The sequence below is a fragment of the Temnothorax americanus genome, unplaced genomic scaffold (genome assembly GCF_048541705.1).
Source record: "Temnothorax americanus isolate GAGA-0224 unplaced genomic scaffold, ASM4854170v1 Scaffold12, whole genome shotgun sequence".
Classification (NCBI taxonomy): Eukaryota; Metazoa; Arthropoda; class Insecta; order Hymenoptera; family Formicidae; genus Temnothorax; species Temnothorax americanus.
Window position 1 is genome coordinate 1,696,996 of NW_027509253.1, and position 22,891 is coordinate 1,719,886.

The 22,891-nt window shown below is 41.8% G+C and overlaps 7 protein-coding genes across 17 annotated transcripts; 4 read left to right on the forward strand and 3 right to left on the reverse strand.

Moving 5' to 3' along the window:
• Positions 1–102: 102 nt before the first annotated feature.
• LOC143893448 (ras-related protein Rab-34) lies at positions 103–2,053 on the reverse strand. Of its 2 annotated transcripts, none has more exons than XM_077398833.1 (7): positions 1,920–2,053; positions 1,673–1,839; positions 1,490–1,591; positions 1,331–1,395; positions 1,124–1,254; positions 821–1,028; positions 103–380 (listed from the first exon to the last, which is right to left on the reverse strand). In XM_077398833.1, the coding sequence occupies exons 1-7, from the start codon at positions 1,980–1,982 to the stop codon at positions 307–309; spliced, it is 810 nt and encodes a 269-aa protein (XP_077254959.1). In that variant the 5' UTR covers positions 1,983–2,053; the 3' UTR covers positions 103–306. The 2 variants fall into 2 exon arrangements, with proteins under 2 accessions (XP_077254959.1, XP_077254960.1); XM_077398834.1 differs by having other exon boundaries at positions 168–380; positions 784–1,028.
• Positions 2,054–3,089: 1,036 nt separating this feature from the next.
• Rpl23a (ribosomal protein L23A) lies at positions 3,090–4,784 on the forward strand. Its single transcript, XM_077398843.1, has 4 exons — positions 3,090–3,235; positions 3,726–4,021; positions 4,231–4,358; positions 4,452–4,784. Exons 1-4 carry the CDS (start codon positions 3,205–3,207, stop codon positions 4,711–4,713), a joined length of 717 nt encoding a protein of 238 aa, XP_077254969.1. The 5' UTR covers positions 3,090–3,204; the 3' UTR covers positions 4,714–4,784.
• A 250-nt stretch (positions 4,785–5,034) lies between these two features.
• On the forward strand, positions 5,035–8,939 carry Swip (strumpellin and WASH-interacting protein). Its single transcript, XM_077398825.1, has 3 exons — positions 5,035–5,200; positions 5,350–7,606; positions 7,708–8,939. Exons 2-3 carry the CDS (start codon positions 5,382–5,384, stop codon positions 8,729–8,731), a joined length of 3,249 nt encoding a protein of 1,082 aa, XP_077254951.1. The 5' UTR covers positions 5,035–5,200; positions 5,350–5,381; the 3' UTR covers positions 8,732–8,939.
• Positions 8,940–9,402: 463 nt separating this feature from the next.
• Positions 9,403–11,932, reverse strand: LOC143893449 (CUE domain-containing protein 1). Of its 7 annotated transcripts, none has more exons than XM_077398842.1 (5): positions 11,634–11,932; positions 11,378–11,536; positions 10,916–11,288; positions 10,742–10,825; positions 9,403–10,652 (listed from the first exon to the last, which is right to left on the reverse strand). In XM_077398842.1, exons 2-5 carry the CDS (start codon positions 11,510–11,512, stop codon positions 10,516–10,518), a joined length of 729 nt encoding a protein of 242 aa, XP_077254968.1. In that variant the 5' UTR covers positions 11,513–11,536; positions 11,634–11,932; the 3' UTR covers positions 9,403–10,515. The 7 variants fall into 7 exon arrangements, with proteins under 7 accessions (XP_077254968.1, XP_077254964.1, XP_077254967.1 ...); XM_077398838.1 differs by having other exon boundaries at positions 11,378–11,539; XM_077398841.1 differs by having other exon boundaries at positions 11,378–11,556; positions 11,630–11,932.
• A 500-nt stretch (positions 11,933–12,432) lies between these two features.
• Positions 12,433–14,387, forward strand: LOC143893297 (uncharacterized). Of its 2 annotated transcripts, none has more exons than XM_077398515.1 (6): positions 12,433–12,574; positions 12,818–13,055; positions 13,194–13,407; positions 13,559–13,663; positions 13,901–13,966; positions 14,039–14,387. In XM_077398515.1, exons 2-6 carry the CDS (start codon positions 12,879–12,881, stop codon positions 14,164–14,166), a joined length of 690 nt encoding a protein of 229 aa, XP_077254641.1. In that variant the 5' UTR covers positions 12,433–12,574; positions 12,818–12,878; the 3' UTR covers positions 14,167–14,387. The 2 variants fall into 2 exon arrangements, with proteins under 2 accessions (XP_077254641.1, XP_077254640.1); XM_077398514.1 differs by having other exon boundaries at positions 12,436–12,695.
• Positions 14,388–17,489: 3,102 nt separating this feature from the next.
• On the forward strand, positions 17,490–21,882 carry LOC143893379 (ethanolaminephosphotransferase 1). The gene is made up of 8 exons (XM_077398659.1): positions 17,490–18,197; positions 18,477–18,545; positions 18,652–18,844; positions 19,179–19,441; positions 19,562–19,719; positions 19,980–20,160; positions 20,250–20,426; positions 20,582–21,882. Exons 1-8 carry the CDS (start codon positions 18,126–18,128, stop codon positions 20,642–20,644), a joined length of 1,176 nt encoding a protein of 391 aa, XP_077254785.1. The 5' UTR covers positions 17,490–18,125; the 3' UTR covers positions 20,645–21,882.
• On the reverse strand, positions 21,329–22,857 carry LOC143893385 (coiled-coil-helix-coiled-coil-helix domain-containing protein 7). 3 transcript variants are annotated; one of them, XM_077398681.1, is made up of 5 exons: positions 22,723–22,857; positions 22,482–22,588; positions 22,342–22,409; positions 22,087–22,185; positions 21,329–22,003 (listed from the first exon to the last, which is right to left on the reverse strand). In XM_077398681.1, exons 2-5 carry the CDS (start codon positions 22,507–22,509, stop codon positions 21,902–21,904), a joined length of 297 nt encoding a protein of 98 aa, XP_077254807.1. In that variant the 5' UTR covers positions 22,510–22,588; positions 22,723–22,857; the 3' UTR covers positions 21,329–21,901. The 3 variants fall into 3 exon arrangements, with proteins under 3 accessions (XP_077254807.1, XP_077254805.1, XP_077254806.1); XM_077398679.1 differs by having other exon boundaries at positions 22,342–22,588; XM_077398680.1 differs by having other exon boundaries at positions 22,482–22,768.
• Between the last annotated feature and the right edge of the window lie 34 nt (positions 22,858–22,891).

The following is a 22,891-nucleotide window of genomic DNA, read 5'->3' on the forward strand; positions in this document are numbered from 1 at the left end:
ATTCTCCGACCGATGCAGTCCGAGCGGAAATTCGCAGCGCGGTTGATAAAACGAGCACCAACCACCAACGACGAGCCGACGAGCACGCGTTAGACGACGGTGGCGCCGCGAGCGGAAGCGCGCGGCCGACCGCGCGAGATTCAAATGGAGACGCCCGCGCGGAGTCGCGACTTTCGTCTCACGATTTTCCTCCCGAATGTAGAAGCAAGAATGTTGGGGACCCGCACGTGTTTAACTGGCCGCTTTTATTTACTTTGCACTTCCAATCTTATCATCCATTATTTGAATATTGGTCAAATTCCGCCGTCACGTCGGGCATCTGGAACACTTCGGCACCCTCCGCCGCTTCGTCTCGGCCTCCCTCGGCTCCCTTTTCAACGCTGGAAAGAGAGAGCGGAATCAGCACAATTTGTCCTTATATACTTTGCATTAAGGAGCTACATATCCTTCGTGCGTTTACGCTGTTAAATTCATAGTATTAAATTATATTCATAGTGTTAAATGATTCAATTTGAGTCATTTTAAACATCTTTATAGGTCGTCACTGCTCCTACTCAAAGACCCGCCATATTCTCAACTCTTTTTTAGTGATAAAAGCATCATGCTTTTATTTGTGAGATGCTATAGTATATGTAACATGAACTATAGCATTTTAGAAATAAATGCGCCCTTTTATTGATAAAAGAGAGTTCAGAATATGGGTCAAAATATGTCGTAAATTTAACTGGACCAATGAAATTAAAATAACACTGTTTTGTTTTAAAATAATAAATTTTAACGCACATTGGGCTCTATCGAATTCCCACGGATTTCCACTCACTTATCGTCGCCGAGCCGATGTTGATCGGTTCGAGCTTCAAGCTCTGCATCTCTCGCAGGGCCATCGCGTGAAAGGAGAGCGCGGCGACCCGCGTGAACAATTCGGACACGCCGTTGCCCGTTCTCGACGAGACCGCCCAATATTCCGCCCGCATCCGGCTCGCTGCCTCGATCGCTCGTTTCTCGACTATCTCGTACACCGGGCGAGACTGTCGTTTCCCAAAAAGAAAGAGCGATCGATAAAAAATCGATGGCAATAATATAAATAATAAAAGTGATAACATATAATATTTCCAATACTTACTAATAGATCTTTCTTAGCGCCGACCAGAAAGATATGATAAGGACCAACGTTGCAGCGACTGGCCTCGTTCAACCATTGCTGGCAGTGCGTCAGCGACATCAGGCTCCCCAGGTCGAAAACGACCATGATTACTAAAATGAAATGAGCGTGAGAGATGCAGAGATAGATGCAGATATAAAGATTATGTGCGGGAAGAGGAATTTTCACCATTAGCTCCGCGATAATAAGACGCCGCTATGCACTTGAACCTTTCCTGTCCCGCGGTGTCCCATCTGCAAGTATTCCATTTTGTCTCAAATTACTATTACGTTACGTTCAATTCACCCCGGGTAAACATTTAGCGGCGCCTCTCGTCAGCTTTATTACATTTGCAGGTGGAAAGGCACGCCGAGGATGTCGAATCTCTCCACCTCGAAGTCCACGCCGATGGTGGCCTTGTAATTGTTGTCGAAGAGCTTGTGGCAAAAGCTGCGCAAAAGGAATGATCGGTTTGTTCAAAATTTTACTAAACGATCGATATACGGTGGCCGTTCGCCGACGAGTCATTACCGGTTCACCAACGACGTTTTGCCGACGGCAACGTCGCCGATGACGATCACCTTGGAGATCCGAAGAGTCAGGCTCTTGTTCTCGCAGGTCCGTCTGATCAAGCCGCCAAAGTCGCTCTCGTTGTACGGCGTGATCTCGGACGAGAAAGGTGGCGGCCAATCGGTTATCTGTCGGCGAAAATCAGAGAGAGAAACATACGTTCGTATACGTACGAAGCGTTAATTAATTCGAGAATGGGTTCCCCTACCTGCCTCTCATCGTGAGCCTCTTCCTTCATCATTTTGTAAACTGCGGAGCGCGTTTCTAACATATCTAACTCTCGGCTGATCGAATATGCGCAAGCGCTTTTGAGAAGAAACAAAAGCGCGCTCCTTCTTTTTCCACGCGTATTATTGCACAAGTACGTTTTTTGCGATTATTACATCGTTGTTGACTGGATTTTTTATGCGCTATTGGTCCGCCACCCGTTCAGAGACTGGCTAGTCGTTTATCGTCGGTGGGGTCACACGGCGCACGATTGATTTCCGCGTGAGTAAACGAGAAACATTGGTTGCTGCGGCAGGTGTTCGCTCGCGACACGTATACAATGGGGGAGGCTCGTGCGGATGTAATCGTGGAAAAAAAAACGATCCAGGCACCTGGAATAAATTATTGTGTAATAATTAATGAATAAGAAATTTATTTTTTATTCGGTGCGACAATAACGACTAAAAAATTCAGTATCGTATTGAAATTATTTTCTTCTTTTTCAGCAAAGATCAATCATAATATATCTACGTCTGATATTTTAATTTAAATCTTCGTCAAATGTCAGTGCGCAAATCCTGTTTTACAAAACACAATTATACATTTAATATAAATATATAATCTTCTTCCTTTTTTTTTAAGTCTCCCGCATTTTCGAGCGACATTAACCATGCATATTATTATGTATTGTTAATTATATTGAATATCGTGATATATATTGATAACTCACTCATTAACAACTGCGTTGTACTTTCAATGCCCATTATTAACTCCAACTTTGTTAATTTCGTTATCAAGGAGTCCTTTGTTAATTTCTGTTATATTTGAACTTAATTTTTAATTAATTTCTAGATCATTTATTTCGTCAAGATGGATAAATTTACTAATTTTTCGTTAACATATACGAGAAAAAATCGGATTGGCGAAAATAATAAGTTGCATAGTATAGGGCCTGTAGTTCCAACCTATTGGTAAACCAACTGATAGTTGAATCATTATATACTCTTTGTTTTTCCTTCAAATTAGGCAAAGATAGACATATGATTTTACTATTAGTCAGTTTACAGGTTGAAACAGCCCATAATCAGAAAATTTACTTGAAAAACGATAATCTACCAATTTGAATTAGGTTAGGTTAGGTCAATCGGAAATCGGAATTTGACCGGAGTCCGGAGTCGGCGGAGTCGCCCTCTTCTTTCTTCGTCGATCAACGACTAGCGCGGTAGCCAGATCGCCAGATCCTTTGACGCTCCGCGCTTCCGCCGTCGTCGTTCTTTTCCAGTAACATGGCTCCGAAGAAGCCCACGGAGAAGGCAGGTAGAGTTTCGAAACAATTTACCACGTTCGTTCCTCTTCCCACCGAGCGTGCGTTTTTCCGGGATAAACGGCGCCGCGTCGATCAACGCGGACGTAAACGCATCGACGTCGCGTGGCTCGGGATCGGGCAACGCGACGCGGCCCGTGACCATGTGGTCGAACGAGCGTGCGTTTTCCACAGCGTCGTATTCGCGACAATCCCGACGATTCACGAAGAAACGTTCCTCGCAATTTTATTCGTCGTTTTTCCTCGAGTTGCATCCGCCGCGCGACGTGCTCGGCAACGATTTTGTCCGACGCCGCGATCGCGTGTACCATAACCTAACCTGTGAAGATGGAAGTTGAGAACCAGAGGATGTGAAAGTACACAAGTTTCATCCGTTACTGTTTTTGAGAATAATGCAAACTTTAAATACATTTCCGACTTTCGTTCCCTTCAATGTGCCTTATCGATTGTCGAACCAGTTCTGTATTGCTCTGTATTCCGTAGGTAAGCCTGCGGAAAAGAAGGCCGAGAAGAAGGCTGAGAAGAAGCCAGCCGCAGCGGCGTCCACCGCGAAGGTGACGAAGCCCGCGGCTAAGCCTGCAGCTGCGAAGAAGCCAGCGGCTGCCAAACCAGCGGCTGCCGCCAAACCAGCCGCCAAGCCCGCGGCGAAGCCTGTGCTCAAGCTCGCCAGCAAGCCGTTGATTAGCAAGCCGAAGAAAAATGTACAGGCTACTAAGAAGACCCCGAAGGGCGGAAAGCCGGCAGCTCTGCTTCAGAAGGCCCTCAAGGCACAGAAAAAGGTGTTTGAAACAGAAATATTATGCTAAAAATCATTTGTCTCGCTATTTTGAGCAAAACTTTTTTTTTTCTAATGATGAACTTTAGTGTGGGAATCTCTTTGAAATTCGTGAAAATAACTTTAACACAGTACTGACATTATCAGAGCACGCGCTACAGCAAGCGTGTATTAGATATCGTTGATCTGACAGTCACACTTCTTACTTGGTAGATTCTGAAGGGAGTTCATGGCTCCAGAGTACGGAAGATCAGGACGTCCGTCCACTTCCACAGGCCGAAAACCTTCAGGCCACCGCGAAACCCGAAATACCCACGCAAATCTGTACCTAATAGAAATCGGTAAGAACAAACAAATTCCAGAACTCGTTCGGAAATCCAAAAATAAATCTTTTCTGAGAACCTGTCGCGTTACGTCTCTGGGACTTGTTTCAGCATGGATGCGTTCAACATCATAAAATTCCCGCTGACGACGGAAGCAGCGATGAAGAAGATCGAAGACAACAACACCCTCGTTTTCATCGTGCACACCCGCGCCAACAAGTATCACATCAAAGCGTCGATCAAAAAGCTGTACGACGTCGACGTGGCGAAGGTGAACACCCTGATCAGGCCGGACGGCAAAAAGAAGGCGTACGTGCGTCTGACGCGCGACTACGACGCACTCGACGTCGCCAACAAAATTGGCATCATATAATTTCTATCTCTCTTTCTGTTTAGAAATAAAAATTACGTCTTGTACTGATATAATAAAAATATCACTGCGGACAGATTGGACTTTATTTCACAATCCTCGCTTGAGATAATGAGAAGTTATTATAATGAGTTTTTTTTTTTTATAAAACAATGAAGGATTAAAAATTGATTTTTTTGTTGGTATATTTGTAAGATACGTACTTTTACCAACTGGTTGCTGGAAAATATCGGCTGTTGATATTTCTCGAGAATATTACCATCTATCGAGTAGTAGGACGCAATTGTTAGCTTTATGTTGCGTTAGCCGATTGGCCGCCTCCTCGAGAGTACAAAAGTCTCGTGTGACAGTGTCAGCTGATGCAAGCTGAAGTTGGATGGAACAACAATGAGATGGATTACATACTGTGCAAAAACGGAATAATGTTGTGTTGTTATTTAAGTTTGAATGCATAAAATAAGTAATATAAAAATATTAATACGCGTATATGGTAAGTTATTACATGCCAAATAAAAATTAGATAGAAAAAAAAAATAAAAGAGAGTTCTAATATAAAGTTATTTATATTATTATAAGTTTATATATAATACGTGTATCGGTCATAAAAACATTATAATTAATGTCCAATAATTATCACAGATCACCGGAGTCGCAGGTTCGGCAAATAAAAAATGACACCGACGTGGAACTCCAAGAAAGATGAGAGCATCTACAAGGCTGCAGGTGCTATGCACCTGCGTAAGTATGGAGAGTTCTTTGAGAAACTGGTGGAGAAGTCCTGGAAGGGTGATTCAACGTTGGAATACATCATAGAGGGTCCTCTGCGCTTGGTTTACAAAACGACAGAGGACATTGGCATCCTCTCCCTGGTGGAGATGGAGAACAAGGTACTGTCCAAGCTGCTGGCGGCGGTAGCGGGAACGTGCAGGGAAATCAGATTGCTGAAGGTGGAAGCTGCTGGCTTTTATGCGAAGCTCTTCGCCCACGGGGAAAGGATGGACGACGATCTTGCCGGTGTAGCCAAACTACTGTCGGATCTCCTGGATCTGTCCGTTTTCACCAATCGTATGTCGGCCGTCGTGCATCTGACCGCGCAACAGTTGGCGAGTCTATCCGGCGCCGTCCACGAAATTTATTTACCCGTCCTGCTGGAAGGCTTCATAGATCTGTTCGTGATCCTCGTGACTCTCGACGAGATCGTCGACGCTCAACCGGCAATATTGGACCAGTGGAAGAAGTACAGGATGCACGTGCGCTCGATGACGCACAATCCGTCGCAGTTCGGCGTCGCCGGGACGAAGCTGGAGACGTTCGATCATCTGCTCAAGGATCTGCAGGAGAAACTGCTGCGAAAGAATATGTTTTTGAAGGCGATCGAGCGCGTGATGGACGTGAACAAGGGCGCGGTCATGAGCGAGCAGATCGTCAGTTATCTGAAGAACATGATCACGGATGTGGAGAGCAAGTCTAACGACTGTGCCGCGTTGAACAGTAACTGGATAAGGGCCAACGTTGGCGTCGCTGTGGTGATAAAGCTGTTCGGCGCTTGCGACAGGAAGCTGATCAAGAGGGTGACGGAGGCCAACAAGAGATTCTACGCGGTCACGTTGGTGGGAAACGTGATGTGGGTGCCGAGCAAGTTCCTCAGCGACGTCGCGCCAAAGGAGACTGGCAACGCCGCGGGCCCGCAACTGGGCGAGAAGATTCTGCAGGCGAGGACGCAGAGATTGCCGGTCACGGTGAACAATTTCATACAGCGAGGGACGAGCTGGTGCGTGGAGATGCAGAGCATCGTCACGAGGACCAATCTCCAGGTGTCGGACATTGGGCAAAAGCGTACGCTGCTGACGGACCTGCTGGCACTGCTGTCCCAGATGCGGGAGACCGTCGCGTTCGTGACGAATCTACACGCCTCGCTGTCCAGGCCGATGAATCGCGGCACGGTGCAGCTGATCTGCAGGCTCGTGGAGCTGCAGAAGTCCCTGCAGACGATGTTCTACGCGCTCGGGCCGGTCGTGGTGCAGTCGCAGGCGCAGGTGTTGCAATATTTAGCTTACTACGTGCTGGTCATGCTGGAAACGGCGCGCAAGGCTCTCGTTCAGAGGGACAAGGGTTACAGCAAGGACCGGCTAGACGCGCTATCGCTGATAGGACTGAGTATGCGGCTGATATGCGGTCCAGCGAGCGCGGACAGGCGACTGATAGTGCGTTGCGCTTTAGCGTGCGCTACCCAGTTGACCGACACCTTCCGCGAGGAGGACGTGGTAAAGCTGCGATTCCTATTGGACAGTTACGACGCCGTGGCCGAGTTGTACGAGCTGGTCGACGAGCACGGTGACTACTCGTTGCTGCTGCATCATCAGAACATGTTGCCCGCCTATCTCTCCTCGGTCGTCGACGGCAATACCGGCGTCTGTCACATTGCTCACCTGTTCGCTGCCTTCAACAGCGCCGTGGGCGAGCAGGAGTTCGCTGAGCTGAGGGTAAAGCGCATCGCGGAACTCCGGGAGAGCCTGGTGAAGAACGTCCTGAAACCGGCCTGCCACGAGATCGAGACTAGCCTACGACTACACGTGCACGCTCATCTCAAACTGGACTCCACGAATCCCTTCAACATTGGTGCGAAAGACGGCGGCAGGGTGGTGCGAGTCCCGCCGCTACCACTGGCCGAGAACATGATCTGCACGAAGAGATTCGTCGAGCATTACCTGGACGATATGTTTTACAATCTGACGACAGTGGCCCTGCACGATTGGAGAACCTACCGGACGATGCACGCGTTGGCCAGCTATAAGATGGGCCTGGACACGGTGCAGGACCATCTGCCGACGCAGACTCTCGAGCAGGGCCTGGACGCTCTAGAGATTATGCGCAACATCCACGTGTTCGTTTCCAGGTAAGCAGAATTGTTAAATATGATAGTATAAAAATTTGTATTTATATGATATATATTTAGTTTAGAAATTAATCAATATCGCATTTCGTCTTTCATCGTAGGTACCTGTACAACCTGAACACGCAGACGTTCGTGGAACACAGCAGCGGCAACAAGCATCTAAACACCATCGGCATCCGGCACATCGCCAACTCAATTCGCACCCACGGCACCGGTATCATGAGCACCACAGTGAACTTCGTCTACCAGTTTCTGCGCGTGAAGCTGCATACCTTTTCGCAGTTTCTCTACGACGAGCACATCAAGTCGCGGCTGATGCGCGACATCAGGTTCGTCCGAGCGCAACGGGAAGCGGGCGCCGCTCCATACACATACGAACGAGCGGAGAAATTTCAGAAGGGTATCCGGAAACTGGGAATGACCGCCGATGGGCTGAGCTACCTGGATCAATTTCGACAGCTGATCACGCAGATCGGCAACGCGCTCGGCTACGTGCGGTTGATCCGTTCCGGCGGCCTCCACGCCAGCTCGAACGCGGTGTCCTTCCTGCCGGATATCGAGAGAACGGTGACGTTCGAATCGCTCTGTCGCGGACTGAATTATAGCGCCACGACGCAGGCCGCTGCCAGACGGCTGGAGAACGACATCGCCGATCTGGTGCGCAACTTCACCGAGGGTATTCAATACTTCAAGCTACTGGTCGATGTGTTTGCATCGGCTTTCCGCGACGCCAAGTCCTATCATCTGCAACAGTTCTACGCCATCGTGCCGCCGCTGACGCTCAGCTTCGTCGACAATTCCGTATCCAACAAAGAGAAGATGTTCAAGAAGAACCAGACCGGCGCGGCTTTCACCGACGACGGCTTCGCCATGGGTATCGCCTACATCAATGCGTTGCTCGATCAGAGCTCCGAGCTGGACGGTCTTCATTGGTTCAAGACGGTGGAGCAGCACGTTGCTCAGGAGAGACTCGCCGCAGAGCGCAAGGACGACAACGGTGACGAGAAGCTCCAACAGACCAGGGCGCTCACGCTTCAACGTCTCACCGAGAGAAACGCCGAATTCCAGTTGTTATACTATAGTCTCTCCGGTGCTAGAGTGTTCTTCAAGCAACCCGATACGTAGCGCAAGACAATCTGCTCATTTTGATATTTCAATATTGTTGCTCTTGGGCACTAATTAGTTAAGTCGATTTCATGATTATTGGGAGAGAGGTGGTTAGCACAGATCACGACGATTTAGATGAATGTGCATTTGGAACCATTTCTTTCCTAATTGTTGAGAGAGAGAGAGTGCGAATGAAATTTTGAATAAATATAATCCCCACATTCCAGCATCTCTTCCGATTTATTCTCATACGTGTTTGCCGTCATAGCACATGTTGTAAATTACTTAGACTGCCTAACGATCGTTTTTATAAATATTTTCTACATTCACGATATCGTTACAATATCAGAGCTTTGTTCAATAAATAATGGCTAGACTGAATGACTAGGTTTTTACGTCTAAAGGAGGTGCAATTACCACTCGCGATCGCAAGTAGAATCGAAAGGATAAATGAATGAAGGCGTCCAACACTCGTGTGGTGTTTCAAATTTTGAGTTCAATTACTCGTCGCAACACTGTGAACTGATAGGTACTATTTAATAAGGCATTAGCAAATTATCTATAATAATGCAAATTTCGCAAGAATATAACATAAGCCTTCATCCATTTTTTTTCCCAACGAATCAATTATCGAGAGACACGTGTCTCGCGCCAAGTACGCGCGGAGCGAGACCGACCATGACTCTCAAACGCGACGCGACGAGTTGCGTATAACCGAGATTTTGAGATCTCAACAATGACTAAACGGTCTATTTCACCAGACCAAGTCTTCATCTTTTCGAGAATCGGATTGACAAAAGAATCACATTTCCTTTTCAATCCGGGTCGATGTTGCGTTTTTTTTTTTAAATTTCAATAAACTATTGTGCCTAATTAACACGCACTATCGGCGTACGATGCACATAGACGTATATATATATATATATATATATATATATATATATATATATATACACACACACACACAACATCAATTACTTTCGTAGCCGTATATGCTAGAAAGCAAACGCATCGCGTACTTTGCGTACAATAAAAATTTTCATTTGTTTCAATCGTCATTTCGCTCAAGTAAAACGGTCCCCACCGTTCGTAATTCGAATCAAGTATTCTTCCAATACCAATGACAATTCTATAGAGATTATCTCGCTCGATAGACTTCTGTAAAAACTTCCTTGCGTCAGTCTTCAAACGATTATACGCAATAATACGCAACAATACGCAATAATACGGATAATCGCAAGCAACGTACATCACAACAAAATATAAAATCTATTAAAATAAAATTTACGTCACAACATCGTTAAAATATCACACTGAATTTATCAGAAACAGATCTGCGTCCTCTGAACTAGAAAATACATTAAGATTAATTAATGCACTAAGATTGATTAATGCTTTAAGATTAATTAATCTCTACGTGTACCTGCATAATTACCGAGATACGGGTTTTTTGATAATTCTTTCATCAAGCGTTTTACCTTGATATTCACCTTGTTCGGTGAGTTTTTTTTTGCCTTCTCGCTGACGCACCTTCAGGTCTTCAACCTTGCAATTCCATTATCTCTGTAGCTAATTGTCAGCCGTCGAGTGAGCTGGAAACCTAGAATCGCTAATTAGCTTATATCTCACACGATCCTCACGTAATTGTCCCGCAAGTTACGGCATAGATATGCTTCTCTCCGCGACACGTGACATCTAAATTATATTAAGCTGCAAATGTCGTTGAATTTTTGCCGTCTTCACGTTGACGAAAGACAAGAGCGAATATATTCCAACAGGATCGTGTAGATACAGATCTCTCTTTAGGATTGAGGTTTGGATTGTTCTTCCGGGTCCAAAAGATCGTCGCAAGAAGCCGTCGGTGGTAACAATTGCCTGCCGCCACGTTTCTTGCTGCGAGTGAACACTTTCGTAAGTTGCGCGAATTTACGTCGGGATACTGCAAGGGTGTTCATCGTTAGAGAAATAAATAAATCGCACGTACATAGCTCTTAATTTAAACAACTGTATGCCAATTCATTTGCTTACGTTTGCCCATATTTTTCAGTCTTTCTTTGAACAGATCCTCGTCGTCGTGACCGGTTTGGCTGCCGCCTTTCTCCAGCTTCGAGTCTACAAGAGAAAAAAAGCGTTCCATTTTCTCTCTCTCTCTCGAGCTGCACCCTCCTTTTACGAAATTTTCAATTTCTTTCAATTCTTTACCGTGTTCCAACGTGGACAGAAAATCTTCATTCCAACGGAGCTCCGCCATGAACTCCTCGTTCTGTAGAAACATAGCGATCCTCTCATCCTCCAGCATGGAATTCTCTTGCGAATACGCCAAGTCAATACCGTCATCCGACATTTGCTGGGGGAGCCTTAGAAAGGTGTCTGGCAATGGTCCCAATAGCGGAGGCTGCCACTTTTGAATGCTCCTCGATTTGCCGGTGTCTTTCCTGGGCGACTTGGCGGCGCTCGGAAGTTCCTCCTTCTGCTCCAGCTCACTCCTGATCTTCTCGTTCTCGTTGTCGGTACTCATGGTGAGCAATTGATCGATCGTGGTGTCCACAGCTCCCTGATTGGATCTCAGCACAGCCTGCAAATGGAATGTGCAAATGTATACCTAAAGAATAAGATGACACGGCAGTACGTCGAATGTCAATATAGTCTCCTCTACGCTCCAACCTCTATCACATCGTCGTCCATCTGCGGAAACATATTCTTGAAATCGGCCATCGCTTGATAAAACTCCAGCGTCGTCTGTTGCTGCTGCTGCTGTTGTTGTTGCTGCTGCTGCTGCTGCTCCGTCGCAGAGGCCATAGTGAAGCTTTCGGAATGACGGAGCTGCTGTTGAGAAATCGGTGCTGTCAATGCCTAGATTTTGCATATCAAGAACGCACGTAATCTATCCGTGTACGTGTACAAATACATACTTACTCACGACCTGCTGGACGAATTTTCAAGAAGTGACAGCCGCGAGAGCGTCGCCCATGCCTGCGAACACCGGTCTTCGCGTCGTCGTTGCTCTTAAGTAACGTGTCAATCAGCGGAATTAGCACGGTGTCATCTTTCCGAATCGTTAATCGGTCGTTATTTGGTATACGACGCCGGTACCGGCTTACGTCATCGTACGAACGTACGGCAGGAACATCGCGAAGGTGTCAACCTGTGAAAATCTACACCCGCGCTCGGCCCGTCTCGGCTGGTCCGAGTGGGTCCGAGCCGTCCGAGGTGGCGAGGTTTCATGGAACTATATATAGAGAGACTCTTCAGATCGTTCGCCGCTCGCGGTGCAATCGGGCCGCGTTTGAGCGTCGCGATTGGCCGCCCTTTGATCTGCGCGGTCGTCCGATTGGTCGTCGCTCCTGGCGCCAATGCGCATCGCGAGTATGAAAAAGACAGGTTTCTAGATTATCGACGTTGCTCGTAACATCAGGATCACGCTGTAAATTTCAAGATTTACATCTGCATGGATCGTTTACGTATTATTGTTCACGTTATATTTACGCGACATTTTTCATGCATATATATAAAAATGTAGATTATTACATTATATCTCATATTGTATCATATCATATCATATTATATTACATTACGTTTACGCGGAGTAAATTATCGTAAGTTACTACAAAATCCCGTTTACGCGAAGGAATTATCGTAAGTTACCGCAGAAGTAACGCTCGCGTAAACGTAGTAATTATATCGTATCATATTATATCATCATTATTACATCACATTATGGCCCGTATTCATAGTCGAGTCTCAAGTCAACACTTAAGACAATCTTGATCAAGTCAGTCTTATTCCATCCAGACCGACTTAAGATCAGTAGATTTCATAGTTATGAAATAAGACGATCTTCACGAAGAAGTTGTCGCTCAAGTAAGTCTTATTTGATTTGAGATCGACTTGGCGAAGACGTACTTGAGACCATGCTTATTCTCGATTCGGCTGTTTCCGTAATATTTCCATCAGTTCCTCCAATAGGAATATTAGATTCAAGGTGCAGTTTTATACCATCTCGTTAATCATGGTTTATGGTTATGTGCATTTTCTATTCTGAATATTACTTCAACTTTATCGGCATTTTATGTGATATAATACAAGAGCGTTTGTATTTTGCAGTTACGCAGTCGAAACGTTATTGCAAAACGAGTCAGCAATTAAAGAAAAGAAATTTTCTAAAATGTCAAAAAATAAGCATTACGCATCAGTTGAAAAAAAAATTTTCTTAGAAATATTAAAAGATTTTAAGCATGTAATTGAAGTAAAAAAAAGTGATTCTTCAACGCTTCGGGATAAAGAAATTGCATGGGATGAAATCTGTAACCGATATAACGATTCGTCAATGATTTTTCAAGAGGTAAATATAAAAGAAAGCTAGGTTATATTTTGAATTGTAAAACATAGTGTAATTATTAATATACAATTATTCGCAATTTATTTTTATTTTTTATATACTATATTTAATACTGATTAAGTAAATGTTATTCTTTTACAGCGTACAGTTGCACAACTGAAAAAACTATGGACAAACATGAAACAGAATCAAAGAGAATTATTGACAAAAGAAAAACAGGCTCGTCTAGCTACTGGTGGTGGTCCACCACCTCCAGAGACAAATATTGATCCTGACGTAGCCGCAATTGCACCGCATCTTTTGGAAACAGCTCCTATCCTTTTTACTTCAAATATGACGGACAATGAAATAAAAGGTAAATAGTTTTATAAATATATTTATAAGCAATTTGTCTCACTATTTAACGTAATTAATATTCTTATGTATGATAAAAACATTTGACAAAAAAATGTTACAAGTTCTTATACTTAATTTTATTTAATTCAAATATATTTTATTTGTTTCAGAAATGGAAAAACAGACTTTGAAGATTGTAACAGATAATGATTCGACCATTGTCATATCTGAAAGTAATGACGACGAGGCAACAAATGAAAATAAAATACAAGAAGGTATGTAAAATTGAAATAGATTAAAAATGAAATATATTTATATCATACACCATTATATCCTTATATACAAATATAGAAAAATCTTTTTTATTAAAAAAATTTATATTAATTTTGTGTTACTGTCTATTTTGTGTTTCACAAGATTATGTTTATATACCCGTAATAAATATATTTCTATGTTTAAAAAGTAAAATTGTTTACAGTTAAGAATTTAAATTGATTATTATTTATTTTCAGTTAACGTAACAATTGAAGATACAACACAAGATAAAGAAAATCAAAATATCGATTTTCCCATTCAAGGTAATTACATAGATATGTGATTCTTACTGATTTCTTTGCTGATCAACTAATGTAATACTGTTATATTTACAGCGGGTGTTTTGAAAAGAAAAAAGGGTTTGGATACTGTTTGTAAACGAAATACAAAAATGACTAAAGTAGAAACAAATATTACTGAAACTTCTCTTAACAATGAAAGTACTTGTATTTTGTACAAGTAATATTATTATATAACAAGGTAAAAAAAGTGATATTAAATTAAATAGATTAATGATTTGTGTTCCTTTTTAAAAGATATTAAAATAGTATGTTATAAATGTTTATTGAAAAAAATTACATTGATATTGTATCAATAAAGTTTAAAATAGAACAAAAATTGTGTTGGTTAACTGCTTTTTATATTCATTACATCATGTATATAATAAATATTATCTGAATAGTCTTTCTATGAGTGCTGCTCGTATAGCAAAACCCTCGCCTGGTTCCCAATGTGGTTCATTAACTGGCACTTCCATTTCATTATCTTCCTCAATGATTTCTTCTTCTGGTAATACGTCATTAAAAATTAATGAAAGATTATGTAGCACAGCACAAGCAACTACAATTGTGGTTGAACATATTAATTTGTTGCTTAATCCTCTAGACAAACACGGAAATCTGCGCTTCCATATTCCAAATGTCCTTTCGACAATTATTCGTGTTCTCCTATGAAGTATATTATAACTGTAATAAAAAATATATTATTATTTGTTGGGTTTTTATGGACAATGGATGAATATAATATAAAATTAAAGACACAGTATACTAACGTGATTTCTTCATCTGTCTGTGGATTCGAAAGAGGAGTTAAAAGGAATGGTAGACAGGGATATCCAGCATCTCCTACTAAAACGCCTGATAATTGACCTTGAGTGTATGTCATATATAATCTAGAATTTTGGAAAATTCTACTATCGTGTTGGCTTCCAGGCCATTCTGGGACAATGTCTAAAAATTCTGTTTTGGGTCCAACAACAGCCTGCGTATGTACATATAAAACTAATAATTTTTAATGTTCTACATGTTTTACTGTTTAAAAATCAACAATTTTTGTTTATTAAAATTATGCTATGCAATTAAAATTCAAACTATGCTATTACATTAAAATTTTATATTTACATATATGTAGTTATTTACCTGTACGTTCAATGAAAAGTATCCTTTTCGATTTCTATAAACTTCGTCAATGTTCTGGAACCTGGTATGGACTAAACGCACATGTGTGCAGTCAATCGCTCCATCAATGCCGGGTAAACCAATGCCTCCATTGCGACGTCCTATATCTCTAAAAAGCCTATGATTTTCTCTTGTAGCATCTGGTGTGACAGGCATTTTTATAAATTGCTTGAAAAGCCTTGCTAGAAGTACAGACACTCGGAATACTATTCTTGATACAGTTGGCTGTGAAACAATTATAGTGTCTCCAAGTACTTGCTGCACAAATATTAAAATGTTATCTGTACAATATTTTTATAAATAATTGTTATTTAATTTTCAGAAATAATTATGACATATAATTATTAAACATCTTGTTATATATATATATATATATATATATATATATATATATATATATATAATCATAATATATTTCATCTTTTAACCTGAAAACTGCTTGTGGCATAGAACCGTAGACATATTAATAATTGAAATATCGGAGGTATAGGAAGACCACGGTTATTAAGGTATAAAAATCCTTCTTCAATTTTAGGTTGAATTCCATAAAGTATAGAATCTTTGTTAAATCTGAAACGTCTTTTGAACTCTCGATTGCTGTAAAACTCAAACGGATTTAGCCAATCTCTAATGTATCTTTTTGGAACACGTACATCATTCTCATCCTCATCATTGTCAGAATCACGGTCAGAATCTATTTCGTACAGTTCAATATTTCTTATGTTGTCTATTTCCATATTACATACAATTTTTACTGCCAAAATTTCACATATAAAGCAAACAGGAATATCTTAAGTCCTCTATGACCACGACTTGACCAAGATCGTCTTATTCAACAACATATATGTCAAATAAGATAATCTTAAACGACTATGAATTTGATAGAAATAGCATAGCCTTAAGTTACTACTTATATCAAATGAGACATGTTTATGAATTATATCAAGACGTTCTAAAATAAGATTATCTTCGATAAGTTATATCTTGAGGTTATACTCAAGTCTTGTCTTATTTTCCAACTATGAATCTAGAGAGCATCTTAAGACCGAACTCAAGACGGTCTTCGAAATAAGAACGGACTATGAATACCGCCCTTAGGGTGCCATTACATGGAGCGCGGAAACGCGGAAACGCGGAAGCGCGGAAGACAAAATTTACTAGATTCCCGTCGATCCGTTCCGTCTGTTTTGAATGCCTTAATATTACATGGAGCATATTTTGAGCGGAAAAGCGGAACGGAGAATTATAAAATATTAATTTTTAACGGTATTTATTGATTAAAATGCTTGTATTCAATAGATAAGCTGAAAAGATAAGCATATTAATAAAAATTGCAATGAATTAAGTGAACACAATTTTAAGAAATGAATACAAATGTCTATTTGTCACTATACTGTTCCGCTTTTCCGCGCAAATTGTGCTCCATGTAATATAAGGAGAAACAAACTCGCGGAACGAACGCGTCAAAATCCGTTGTCAACGCGGATACAGTATACTCCATCAAATTTCGGAGCTGTTTAATCACATTAAAAAAAAAAAGCTTTTACACATACTTTTCGATTACTTTATTATTTAATAAAAGTGGCAGTATAATATTATAGATCCAAACATCATGTTGATGGTTATTATGAAGTATATCTTATATGCAAGCAGGGTACATACATAGGCTGCGTTAAGTACTGGCAGTGAATATCGAAACGCAGCCATATGTACATACATACACGATAATAGCGGATTCCGCTTTTCCGTTCAAACGTGCGGGACTCAACTCGCGGAAACGCGGAATCTAGTTACTATTCTGTTCCGCGCTTCCGCGTTTCCGCGTTTCCGCGCTCCATGTAATGGCACCCTTATTTTCCAACTATGAATCTAGAGAGCATTTTAAGACCGAACTCAAGACGGTCTTCGAAATAAGAACGGACTATGAATACCGCCCTATATATTTTACGCGTAAACGTCCAATCCTGGGCAACAATCTTGAATATTTCTGTATTATCAACCGTCCCCGCGTTTTAATTTTTCTTTCGACTCTCGATCGATCTTGTTCCGGTCGATCAAACAGCATGCGCATGGTCGACGGAACGAATTGTTGGGGCCGGGACGCGATTTGCGATTCGCGGCATTCGCGCGATCAGCCGGCGCCGCCGCGCGCGCGTTTATCGTTTATTCCTCAATCCTCGCCCCTATACGCGAAAACGTAATTGTACCCATGATGGAAGAATACCATAAGTAATACCATAAGTAATACCATAAGTAATACCATAAGTAATACCATAAGTAATACCATAAGTAATACCATAAGTATACCATAAGTAATACCATAAGTATTCTTCCATCATGATTGTACCGTCGCGGTGCCGCGCATTCATTGGCGTGCGTGATGCGTGCGTGCGGTGGTGTGACGATTGCGGGGCGACAATGGGCGGCGAGCCGACGAGCCGGGATCGTCCGATGCGCGTGCATCGTGCATACGTAATACGCCTAATCCGTCGCGTCGTGCCTGCTGGGGGATCGGGTTCAATTGGATTGGGATTGTGTCGTGAGGTGACGACTGATCGCTGACGGTCGGTCGCGCGCGCGGGACCTGCGTCGTTCAGCGTCGTCTCGAAGCGGAAATCGGCGGTGTGGGCCGTGACCGTAGTGTGGGAGGCACCGGAGCGCGCACCGGAGTCAACCGGAGTCGTCGTCTCTTCGCCGCGAATACGAGCAGTCGAGCAGCGTGTTGGGGCCGCGGAGTCGTGGTGCGCGATGAGTCGACGTGACGGACGATTTTGCGCGCGGTACAAATAAGGAAATTTTTTTCGCATCCTCGCGAAAAGGGAAAAAAAAACACAAACGCGCCCGCCGTTCCCGAGGCCCCCGAGGCCCCCCGGCGCCTCTCCCGTCCGCGAGTCCGCGTAAATGCGCGGTTGACGACTCCCCGAGTGCGAACGAGCGTGAGATTTCGTTTAAGGTGATTTCCAAGATGTATCGTAAGCCGAAGTTCGAGGTGGAGTACCTGACGGAGGAGCACCTCACGGGGTTCGAGAGCTACAAGGTATGCTCGGCCGATCCGATTTTGGCTGATGGTACGCTTTTCACACGTAGGAATTATCGATTTGAAGACATTATGAATATATCAATGTATCACGTGTGACAACGCGAGTGAAATTCTACGGTATACAGTAAATTACAACGTGCATATATAATTCGTGATGGAAATATTTTATATTGGATTTTTTCTTAGTATAAAAAATAATAATAAAATTTTATTCAAATAATGAAGCTAACGATACACTCGGTGTTGCGCCACTTACCCCGCATATTCTGATTTCAGTATAGCTCCTTGGACACGAGTCCCCTGAGCGTGTACGTCATGCATCCTTTTTGGAACAAGTTGGTACAGGTACGATCTTCGTTTCAGAGCGGTGGAACAATTGATAAATATTATCTTTATCCGCTGTGTATTATGGGTATTTTAATTACGAATGTAATTATTCGTCTTGTTTTAGTATTGCCCGAAGTGGGTTGCTCCGAACGTACTAACTTTCTCAGGATTCCTTTTTACCGTGCTAAACTTTGTGCTATTTGCGATTTATGACTACTACTTCTATGCGTCCAGCGACGACAAGCCGGAATATCCTCCGATATCACGATGGGTCTTTGCCGTGGCCGCTTTTAACATTTTTATGGCATATACGCTTGGTACGTGTACTTGGTGCTCGATATGGTAATTTTAATATTAACGTATATAGGAGTTGGTGAATATATGTAAAAGTCTTTCATGTTTGAAGTAGACATAGAGACTCAAATAAAATTAAACGATCTAGAAATTTGGATTGAGCAATAGATTAGAAAGTGATAAACGTAATTTTATTGAGAGATATACATATGCGTAAATCTCTTGAGATATAAACCCCTTTATTACAGATATTTTACAAAAATGTTTGCACGATAAATAAATTCTTGACTTACAACTGATTAGAAAGTAAGATCTTCACTTTTTGACGAAGTAAACTTGATTTTATTTGTACTGCAGATGGGATAGATGGAAAGCAGGCGAGACGCACACAAACGTCCGGCCCCTTGGGGGAGCTGTTTGATCATGGTTTAGACAGTTGGAGCGCCATGTTGATCACGGTGGGCATGTACTCGGTCTTCGGCAGAACGGATCACAGCGTCTCGCCGTTGCGAATGTACTTCATATTATGGAACGTATTCATTAATTTCTATCTGAGTCATTGGGAAAAATATAACACGGGCGTGCTGTTTCTTCCCTGGGGATACGATGCTTCCATGCTGGTAAGTTTGCTTGGATAATGCGATTTTTAACGTGAAAGAAAAATATTTCTTTACGTTATTAATTAACTTTCATTATTGTGTCGATTTATATCGGTCTTTTGTTAATTTTTTTTTTTACAGGCAACTGTCATTGTATTTACACTTACCAGCATAGGTGGACATGAAGCCTGGAAATTTGAATTACCTGGTGGTATATCAGCTGGAATTATGTTCGAAATGTTGTTCTACGTTAGTGCGCTTGTGTCCAATTTACCGGTTGTTCTTTGGAACATATACAAGTGAGTACCCCTTTATCGTTATAGCAAGTTATACAATTTCTGTAATTTATCGATGACAAAAATATTTCGCGGATAAAATCGGAGCACTTCCGAGATTTCTGTTGAGAATAATTTTAATACATATTGATTAAATGATCTTTATATTAAATTATCTGCTTCTCTTTTACGCTTCTTTTTATAAAAAGCCCATTTATACTTTAGGACAAAATTTAATAAAAAAAATTTTCGCGTTAACATAATTATTTTGCATTGTCTTGCAGATCTTATAGGGATAAGACCGGCAAAATGCGGACGTTTCCAGAGGCTATTAGGCCCTTGGTGCCTTTAGTTTTATTCTTTACAATTTCCACGGTCTGGATAATGCACTCTCCGAACAATGTTCTAGAAAAGGATCCGAGAATAATATACTTTGCGATCGGCACTATTTTTTCAAATATATGCGTAAGATACATTTATTTATAACCCGGTAATTCTGTCTGTTAATTTTATTATTCATCGCATTATTCATTTTAATAATGTTCATGTTGCAGTGTCGATTAATCGTATCCCAAATGAGTAATACGAGATGCGAGGTATTGCCATGGATACTATTGCCAATCGCAGTAGCCGCTGTTTTCTCGTTTATCTTACCAAGTGTAGATTTGGAATTTATGTATTTAGTCTCCATAGTGGCCTTGCTGGCGCACGTTCATTACGGCACTTGTGTGGTAAGTTTAACGAAATATCACGGTCACAATGATGATATTCATACATCTCCAATTATACGTATTGAGAAAGATGTCTACAATTAATTGCAATTATCAAATTGTTATAATTTACAAGGCAATTTCTCATGCCAGCGTCATCTGTTTTATAATTACAGGTACGTCAAATGTGCCGGCACTTCCGTATTCAGACGTTCTCCATAAAAGATCATTCCGAATGACTACTTGCCGACGATGCGTGTTAAGAACGAAGAGACAAGTATATATTAAAAAAAAAAGATCGATAAAAACTGAACACGGAAAAGCAGGCAGGGAGAAGAGATCTGACACACACACATACACGGACTTTTATTAGAATTAATCACGAGAAATTAACTACCATGACAAAACACTTATCGAGTAAATAAGGAATGCTTAGAATCGCGTCCTTTTACGAGAACACCGCCGTTCGACGCGAAACACGATAGTAATGCTGCTCGCAGAGATTTGATAGCGCTACTTTATCCCACATATCTTGAAAAAAAATAGTGTCTGCTGGATCGCCTATTTATTTCTTACATGCAATAACAAAATTGCCCGAAATGTGTTTGACTATCTTACTGTGATATACTTATCCGCGTCACCGCTTTTATATCTCCAAGAGCAGCGGGTTCATCCATAAAACGTCCTCTCCATCGTGGTATTCCGCTGAGATTATGTATAACATGTGTGTACAAATACTTTTTCTTTGAATGCTGCCGAGCTCGTTGAGCAGTGAACCAAAAATATGCACCTCTTCGTTTTCGACATGTATCGTCCCTCGGACGTTAATCAATGTACTAATAACAATTGTATCTATTTATCTATCTTTGTTTCCTTTTCTTTTTCTTTTTAGTGTTTGGAAAAACTGTACAAATTATTGGCAATTTATATGTATATTTTTTGATTGTAGAACGTATGTGTCGTAGTACTTCAAATTGCATTTAGCGCATAATATGTGTACGTCGAGTAAGAAAGGATCGAGTGTACGTTATTGTTTATGTATCGAGTGTACGTTTGCTTTAAGATATGTGTACGAACAATTGTATGATTTCCGTAACTCTTGCAATGTAAAATTCTGGCTACAAATGGAATGGAATGTTGCGGCAACATTGAGTAAGCTAGTTTCTCTTTCCTCTGTTACTTTTAATAATCTCGTCTCTGTAGATACATCTCTGTACATCAAAGTGATATGTTTTCCAAGCATGTTTAAAATATACTGCGTTAAGCTATGCTTATCAAGACGAAAGAAACTTAGATGGTAAAAGCGAAGATATTAGAGAAAGAAAGCGTTTCTTTCCTATGTGGGTTTAATATTTAATTTCAAGCTTATATATGTAAACTTTGTTGGACTATATACATACGTAATATATATTACAGTGTAATATTGCGAGACGACCGCGAAAGATATCACGGAATAAAAGATATTTTTACAAAGCAAGGCGTCTGCACATCTGTCGCTATCTAGAATTTAGGTATTCGGCTTTTATCTTGACGCGCTCCTCCAAAGGTGGCATATAGGGCTTGATGCCTTTCGACTTCCTTTCAGTCTGCACGGTAGCCTGCAATGAAGGGAAACGACCACCATTGGGAGGTATAATCTTACAGATACAGATTTGTAATCGCGATTGGGAGAGAAATTTACCCAGAAATTTTTACAATTCTTGTAATTGAGGAAGTATGGCTCGCATGCGTTGCGGTTTTTCTGATTGGAGTCAAGGCACCTCAGGGACTGGAGGTGCTCCTAGAAGTAAAAACACGTTAACAGACAGAATAGCGTCGCACTAGCTTCTTCCGATTTCTTTCAGCTACATCTTTCCTTAGATTAGATATATACATTTGTGTTGCTAGCGAAAAGGAGTACGAGCAAAAAGGCGATAATCGCCAATCGTTCGGGTACCTTGTGACAGGGATTATCCGTCTCTTGATTATGTCGCAATGCACGCCTACTCGCGTTAGCTGTTTGTCCTGTAATATCATTTGAATCCTTCCGTGTATCCATTTCGGCGACAAAAGGGCCAATGTTTACATACAACACACCTGGTGTGGTCCTTTCGCGAGTAGTCATGCCATTCGAACGAGAAGTAGCTGCACCTTCGTAAAATCTATTCGTTCTACTTGCACTTTCCGCACTCGAATCTCTCGCGCTCTTTTGGCCCGTGTTTTTTTAGCTGAACTTCTTTTGCAAACTTCTTTATCTTTCCTCTTTTTCTTTCCAACGTGAAAAGAAGAAGAGAAAAGATAAACCGCACGCAAGAAGTTAGCTAAAAAGAATCTTTACATTAGTACTACTCGAGTGTGTGCGGGAAGTACGACGAGTGCAAGTAAAACAGACTGACGTCAGCTCGCTTTTTGCATATCAACACCGCGCTACACTATCCGCACTCGAAATGAAACGGATGCAACGAGCTAGGCTAGACGTGGGCAGGAAAAAGAGAGAGAACGAAAGT